Raw genomic sequence first — 8444 nt, 5'->3', positions numbered from 1 at the left:
TTTTCACTCTAGACTGGGTTCCTCTTTCTTTGTCAGAGAGTTGGTTCTGCTGACCCTCCTCTATGTGTCCCGGTTTTTGAGCTGGGATATTTGATTCTTTAGGCAAGAGGAGAAGAAAAGGAATATGATAATTCAAAGCCTCTTTGATTACCCTCACAGAGGAGAATGCTGCCTTTAATTGCTCAAGTTGGGACTTTTGTGGTATAAAACTGGGACAACAGATAGAGTGATAGAACTTAAGAAAACCAGCACAGCTGGGTTGGTTTACATAGTCAGGGCAGAGTATTACCGGCATAAGTGAAATAAAGTGTTCTGAAAGGTGAGAGGAGAGGAGGAGAAAGACAGGAACTGGTGGGGCCTGGGTTTGAGAGCAGAATTTGACATTTGCCTGTTTCCTTGGTTCTCTAGGCTGTTTCCTCCTGAATGCCCTCGGCCTGCTGGCATGCTGGTCTTCCTAACTTCTTTTGGTCAGCCTTGTATGTCAGTGCAGAAGAGGATGTTTTACTCTGTACTCTTGGAGTCTCTGTCAGATTGGGTCAACTTGGGTCAGAGCTGAAAAGGGGTTTTTCCATTGAGCAGAGATACAGGTATGATACTCTTAAACGTCCTCCCTTTGGCAGCCCAAAGTTTTATGTGTAACCATCTCATGTCCGCTGTTAGATAAGTGAACCCTTTTACTTTATTGCCTCATTCATCTCTAACCACATCCCTGTCAGGTAGCATTATTTTCCTAACTTTAGAGATGAGGAAACTGGCTCAGAGAGATTGACTTCCCCAACATAGCACATCCATTTAGAGGCTTATGTGGGATTCAAATCCAAGTCTATGATGTTTGACACTGAGCTACACTGTGCTAGGTTTGTGAGATCCAGTAAAAATATAGAACTTGGCCCTGTTATCAAGGAGTTTTATTGATTAGTTGGGAAGATAGCTTTACTGATTAGTTGGCACCTGAAACATTAAGGCTGGACCCAAGTCATGTGAAATAAAGGGGAATGATCCCACGTGTATGTTAAAGAAATAGTCATCTCCAGCGCCCTGTTAATTTTGGTTCAGCTGCCTCCTATGATCCAACAGAGTGGATACTCACCACCCCTGATGTTCCTTTTGCTTTATAGTGAAATGATGCCATATTTCCTTTATGCAGAAAAAGATTTCTCAGCCGTAGATAATCATCAAATCCTCTGGAGGAAGTTCTTTTTTTTTTGGAGGAAGTTCTTTGGAAGAAAGGCAAATGAGCATAGGTACATTCAGGATAAAAGTGACCCTTAGTCACAGCCTCTGTGAGACTCTGAACTCCTTGCAGATTTAAAAAATATATATATTTATTTATTTATTTGGCTGTGCCTGGTCTTAGCTGCGGCATGCAGGATCTAGTTCCCTGACCAGGGATCGAACCCAGGCCTGCGTTGGGAGCACGGAGCCTTAACCACTGGACCACCAAGGAAGTCTCACTCTTTGTGGACTGAGGTTGGGTATTTCCCATCTGAATTGCATATAGCCTGAACCAAACGGGCTACTCAGTTATATCCATTGTTATCATTGTAGCTTTTCCCCACCTGGGGATAAAGGGCAGGTAGGTGGGTGGGCGATATCCGACTCACCCTAGTAGAGGAGGACCTCGTTGCAGCCTTGGTAAATCTGGAGCTCTCGAATTTTCATTTCACCCTATTCCAGAGTAGTTAGAGCCAGAAACTTTGACAAAGAATCTAGCTGGCATGGAACCTTCCTTGGCTGGCCCCTCGTCCTCCATCGGCGTTTGTCCAGCTAGTCTACCAACTGGGATTCCCATGTAGCTTTTGCACACCCCGTGGGGCAGAGTTTTCCATGATTTATTATCTTCTTTCCTGTGTTGACTGACTGTATCAACCCTCCGTGGAGACCTGATCCCATGGGTCACCCCTAGGGTGTTAGAGGTACCTACGTGGGATATGAGTCGTTTTATGGCCAGTGACAACCCCTGTTTCTTTCCTTTCCAGTTCAGCTGATGGTGGATCTCTGCCCTCTGCCTTTTGTTCAGAGAAGCTGTGATCCTTGAATTTGGGGTCCCTGTTACACAATGAGATCCAATAGCTTGCATTTGCCACCAGTCCCAAGGTTCTGAGCGCTTGGGACCTTTGTGTTTTACCCAGAGAAAAAGCAGAGAAGTAGCAGGGACAGGTGGGTAGCTCTTCTAGAGATTTCTGACACCTGATTATGGGTTAGTTAGCTTCTCGTTTATACCAACGCTGGGAACTAACAAGCACACATCCTAAGAGCGTGCAGAAGGTAGTGAATGGAAAAAAGCATCATCAACCAAAGAGATACAAAATCTAGTCAGGAACCCTGACCTCAGTATAACCCAATCCTCTCTTCAGTTTTCCCAATATGTTATCTCATTTTTTTTCTTTCAAAAACTCTCTTACCAAGTCATTGTGGTTTTAAATATCAATCCATTTCTCAAGTGAGGAAACTGAGGCACACGGAATTCAACTGATTTTCTTAAGCTCACATAGAGTAGGGCTATCAAGGGACGTTTGGGGTTTTAGTTCCCCTTCATCTCCGTCTGCCCCCTCAAGACACTTAAAATAAACCTACAATATAAACAAAATCAATTTTCTTGTTATTCAAGTGCAACTTCAAGGCCATCCCCAGGGCCCCCCTGAGATTGCCATCCCCTAGGCTTTCCCTTTATTGAAATTCTGCAGTAATCACTAGACCATCAGTAACGGAAGCAAGATAAAAAGAAGGTCTTCCTGGAGTGTACCTTTAAAGTTTTCAGAGCCTTCCTATCTACTATTCACTGATTCACATAATATCCGGGAGACAGGAAGAGCAGGCATCATTCCTATTGAGAGATTAGGAGCTCAGATAGATAGTTTGATCCACCTCGGATCTTTTCTGCTATAGTGGGCTCTCTCTGGCTTGCCTTGGGACTGGGGTCTCTGCTGCACATATGACTGGAGACCCTTCCCATTTCTTTTCTATGCCTCCACTTCCCATTTTTCCATTCATGAAGAGACCGTCTGTGAGTGGCTTTGAGGAACAGGTCATGGTACTGAGTATTGAAGCTGCTGGAATAATGAGAGAAGCTCTCAGTTAATTGATCAGGTTTAGTTTTAGGAAAGCCAACCCCCGGGGAGGCGGTATGGTGGAAAGATGGTGGGCTCTGGGGTCAGACTGGGCTGTATTCTCATCTGGACTCTGCCGCTTCCTAGTGGTTGAAGCAGGGTTTGTGGGAGCCCCACATGCTAGGTGCCTCTCTCCCCCTCTGCAGCCACCTGGCAACTGGGGAAACAGGGCTTGGTGGAGCAGAGTTTGAGAAGAGCTGATATAATACAGTTTTTCAGGAAATTTAAAATTAAATTCAGTAGCTAAGAAAAAGAATTATATGCAAAAATCAATTCAACTTGTTTCTCACCCAAGGCCAGTGAGCGTGGGCTGCTCCAGGCACACAGGCATCATTCTTGCGGGCACCTTCGGTCTTGGAGCTGATTGGCAGGAGGGTTGCTTGGACTTCAACATCCAAATTGGACAGCTCTTCTGTAAGTATTGGTGGCCTTCCTTTCCTTCCTGTTTCTTTCAAACAGATAACTGGATGTGGAAAGAAAATAGCATTCTGGGTCAACATAATGCTCAGAGCATACATCCAACTATTTTTATTATATCAACATATTCATTGCATGCAGACTTCATCCAGTGACTCTTTTTGGCACTGGCAACACAGTGATGAACAAAGGCACTATCTTCAAGGAGCTTACGTGTGTGTGTGTATGTGTGTGCGTGTGTATGATGTTATAGACAAACAAATAAATGTCTAACAGATGACAATGAAGCTGTGACCAAAAAATCAAGGCGAGAAGGGGGTCAGAGAGTGACGGGAGTTGTATTTTCAGAGAGGTGGTCAGAAAGGGTCTCTACGTGAGGGAGAATTGAAGGAAGTACAGGAGGAAGTCACCCAGAAAGGCAGAAGGAACAATAAGAGCAAAGGCCCTGAATTGTCGCTTAATGCTTTGACCTTCCATTTTTAGACCAGCCCTGCAAATGTATATATTACGCCCTCCATTTGAAGATGAAAAAAAAAGAGACTCAGCAAGATTAAGAACATTTCCTAAAATACAGCTGGTACCTGATGGAGCCAGGGTCAAGCTCAGCTCCTGTGATTTTAGAGATGGTGCTGTGAACTCGGGGGGTTGTCTGTGTGCCTGAAAGTGGGAGTAACTATTGCTGTCGCGATGCAGGAAGTAAGAGCAGAGAGGAGGCAGAGAGCAGGACCCCGGGCTTCAGCTCCTACGCCTCCTGTAGCCCCTTCTGCCTGCCTTGTGGTCCCGCGCCACCATCGTCTGCTCACCTTGGTTTGGTGGTTGGGTTCTGAAATCATTGTCTGGGTCTGAGCATGTTCATTTTCCAATGCCTTTCACCTTTGAGGACAAGTCTCCCAGAGGCTGGGTAGAGAGAACTGAAACAGGGAGAAATCTAGCCTCTCCCACCAGGCTTATCACATAGCTGCACCAGCAAATAGCTGCAGGAACCCGATTTTAATTTCCCTGCATGGGCCTCAAACTGTTTTCCACATTTGTTAGGGAAAGTCTTAGCCAAGGGAACACCATCCTTTGAGGACACGAAACTAGGCCAGGTTCCTGGGTGGCTTCCTCTCCTCTTCAGTGATTGTCCCATATGACCCTATCCTCTCCCCACAACCCCACCGTGGCCTTCCTACTTGGCACTTGGTTGATAATGTTCTCTTAATCTCGGAGAGGAAGCCAATGTGGTTAACAGGCCTGGGAGTGCCGCTGTGCCCCTGCAGGTCGCCAGAGCCCGCCGGGGGACTTCTCCAGTCCAGCGGGGCCCCGAGCTGCAGAGAAATGAACCTCACAGGCAGGGCTGGCAGCCAGGGTTGCAGGTTTGCCATTTGGTGACATGAAATAACAGAGGGAAGTGGCACAGTGTGTGTGTGTGGGAAGCACAGATATCTAGGTCAGATGCGCTGGGGTTTGAATCCCATCTCTCCCATTTACTATCCGGCTCTTTACAGAAGAGGTTTGATGGCCCCTGATCTCGGAGGCATGACTGGTTTTCCTTAGGGATCTAGGCTCTTTTGATGGTGTGGTTCTGCTGTCCACTGAAGTCTCCAAATATTCTGAATTTAGTCTGTGACTAGAGAGGGAGAGAGCCTGAAGATAGTGGGAAAGCTCACCTGCTTCTTAAAAATCCCAGCCCACAAGTGAGATGCATCCCGGGCTGGAGGCAAGAGGCTGGGAACGAGCCCCTGGCCCGGCTGCCTCGTAACAGCGCTCCACACTGGGGGGGGGGGGGGGGGGGGCGGTCTTTGCGGTGTGTGTGTGTTCAAAATATCCTACTTCTTTACCCCTCGTCCAGCAGTTGAGTAATAAAAGCCGTTCTTTCAAGGTAACATCTGGATTTGATACAAACCCCCTCAGGTTCTGGCATCCTATCTCTAAGTTATGGATCAGAGAACTGAAAGTATCATAAGGTAACACCTGTCCCAGGCCCTGTGGTAGATGCTCGGGCACCTGCTCTGTGCCAGGTTGCCCCTCTGGTACCTCTGCTATGGCGCCTGGCACAGAGCGGGTGCCCTGTGCATATTTTGGTCTCACCTGCATACAAGTTTGGAGGAATAAGGGAAGGAAAAGTCTTCCTACTGAAGATGAGACTATCGAACTTGAGTCACAGCTGGAAGGCCAGGTAAGATTTAGCAACAATACTAACAACTAATGGATGAGGCAACCAAGCTAGTGAATTGCAGGTCCAGGGCTTGATTTCAGATCTGTTTGACTCTAAATCTTGTGCTTTTAATGACTATGAAAAAGAATGAACATTTCCGAAAGCTTTACCGTGAAACCTGTAAGGCAGGTTTCTACAGCATCTGTGCGCAGTGAGGAAGGGTATCTGGAAAGGGTGAGCACTGTTCCTAAGATGCTACACGATAAGCCAAATTGCAAAGGGGAGAAACGTGCAGGAACTGTGCTCTGAAATTTCCTGGAGCCAACAGAAGCGTGAAGCATCTGGGGCTGCAGTGCAATTATTTGTTCAGGAAACCAGTGTTTATAGACCCCCACTATGGGGATGTTGGAGCCTAGATTTAGGTGTGGTGAAGATACCTGCAGGAATCTGAAGACTCTGACCTTGTTTATTTCTGATTTTGTATCTCTACGTGCTTTCACTGCCAGCAAATCATGAAATGTTGACACCTGAGGGAACCTGTTGAATTATTTTTAGGGGAAAGAGCAAGGGTTTTAGACCTTGGCAAACCTGGATTCAAATTCCAGTTCAGGCATTTGTGTGACCAGAGGCAAAACACGATTTGTTTTCCTCCAAAGGGTCAGAGACATTCAATAATTTGTCCAAGGTTACCAAACAAGTATGTAATGGTTTCAGTTATCTACTGCTGTTTAACAAACCACTCCAAAGCTTAGTGGCTTACAGAAATGACAATCAGCTATTTAGTTCACAAATCTGCAATTTGGGGAAGGCCCAGCAGGGAAGACTGGTGTCAGCGGGGTCAGCTTGACCAGGGCTGGAGGGTCGATTCTTCAGATGACTCATTCACCTGGCTGGCATGTTGGTGCTGGCTGTCAGTGGGAGATCAGCCAGGGCTGAGGACCAGGGACCTTAATTCCTCTCCATCTGGGCCTTTCTGCAGGCTGCTTGGGCTTCCTCACACCATGGTGGCTGGGTTCCAAGAAGCAGGGAGAGGAATCAGTTTCTTAAGGCCTGGAAACCGGCACAGCACCACTTCTGTCTTCTTATGTCGTCAAGCAGCCACAAAGCTCAGATTCAAGGGGAGTGGCCATTGGCCCCACTTTTTAATGGGAAGAGTGTCAAAGAATTTAAAAATGACCACAGTAATGGGGACATTATATTCTCTTACTCTCTTTTTTTTTAACACCTTTATTGGAGTATAATTGCTTTACAATGGTGTGTTCACTTACTCTTAAAATTAGATAAGAGTTCATCTTTTTGGACCCCGTTTTTATTATCTGTTTTACAAGATGGAATTATTATTAATTTTTTGTTTTGTTTTGTTTTATTTTCTTTCGGTGGTATGCCAGCCTCTGGCATACCACCGAAAGAAAATAGTGTTCACCTTGGCGGAGAATTTGGCCATCATCCTGGTTGTGGGTTTGGACCATCCTGGTTGTGGGTTTGGACCACCAGCTACGTAGACCGATGTATGTCTTCCTGACACACTTGTCCTGCCTTGAAATCTGGTACACTGCAGTCACAGTGCCCAAGATGCTGGCTGGTTTTATTGGGGGACACGGGGGCAAGAATATCTCCTCTGCCGGATGTCTGTCCCAGTTCTTCATCTTTACCTTCCTTGGGGCAACGGAGTGTTTCCTACTGGCCGCCGTGGCCTATGACCGCTACGTGGCCATTTGTATGCCTCTCCGATATGGGGCCTTGGTGTCCTGGGGCAGCTGCATCCGTCTGTCAGCTGCTTGTTGGCTGGTTGGCTTCCTCACCCCCATTTTGCCCATCTACCTCATGTCCCGACTGACATTTTGTGGTCCCAATGTCATTGATCACTTCTTCTATGATGCTTCACCCCTGCTAGCCTTGTCCTGCTCAGATGTCACCCTGAAGGAGACCACAGACTTCCTGGTCTCTCTGGCTGTGCTCCTGACCTCCTCCACAGTCATCGCTGTGTCCTATGGCAACATTGTCTGGACGCTGCTGCATATCCGCTTGGCTGCCAAGTGCCGGAAGGCCTTCTCCTCCTGTGCAGCCCACCTGACTGTGGTGAGCCTCTTCTATGACACTCTCTTCTTCATGTATGTCCGGACCAAAGTGGCCCCTTCCATCAACTTCAACAAGGTGGTTTCTGTCTTCTACTCCATCGTCACTCCAATGCTCAACCCTCTCATCTACAGTCTTCGAAACAAAGAGGTGAAGGGAGCTCTGGGCAGAGCCTTTTCCTTCAGGTCTTGGAAAGGTCAGTGAGGGGGAGGTGGGGATCCAGTGTCCTTGCCTTGGCTTTTTAGAAGGAGGGTGGTGAGGACTCTGGAATGGAACAGAGGCCTAGGAGTCAGGAGTTATGGACTATGTATTAGTTCAAGTAAAACGCTAGTCTGCTATAACTATAATGTAGCTTAAAGAATGAAGGATACTTTCTCTTTCCTGAAGAGTCCAAGGTGAGTGATCCAGGTTGGTGGATGTACTCAACAGGCATTCAAGGATCCAGGTTCCTTGCATCTTTTTTTTTCTGGAAGCTCCCTGTCTCCAGTTACCACCACATGCTTCTCTTCCTCTTTGCCATCACTTCTCCGCTTTCTTTCCTTCTTTTTTAGCTATCCAATTATTTTCATTTTTATTAAAAAAAAATGTATTGGGGTATAGTTGATTTACAAAGCTGTGTTACTTTCAGGAGTACATCATAGTGAATCTGTTATACATATACATATATCCACTATTTTTTATTTTAAAATTTTATTTATTTATTT

The 8444-nt window shown here is 46.4% G+C and overlaps 1 protein-coding gene across 1 annotated transcript; it reads left to right on the top strand.

Annotated features, from left to right (window-relative positions):
- Positions 1 to 7170: 7170 nt before the first annotated feature.
- Positions 7171 to 7944, top strand: OR6Q1 (olfactory receptor family 6 subfamily Q member 1; the record flags this gene model as incomplete). The annotated part of the gene is made up of 1 exon (XM_079930088.1): positions 7171 to 7944. The coding sequence occupies one exon, from the start codon at positions 7171 to 7173 to the stop codon at positions 7942 to 7944; it is 774 nt and encodes a 257-aa protein (XP_079786214.1).
- Between the last annotated feature and the right edge of the window lie 500 nt (positions 7945 to 8444).

This window comes from Stenella coeruleoalba, assembly GCF_951394435.1.
Source record: "Stenella coeruleoalba genome assembly, chromosome: 8".
Classification (NCBI taxonomy): Eukaryota; Metazoa; Chordata; class Mammalia; order Artiodactyla; family Delphinidae; genus Stenella; species Stenella coeruleoalba.
This window is presented reverse-complemented; position numbering and strand designations above follow the sequence as displayed.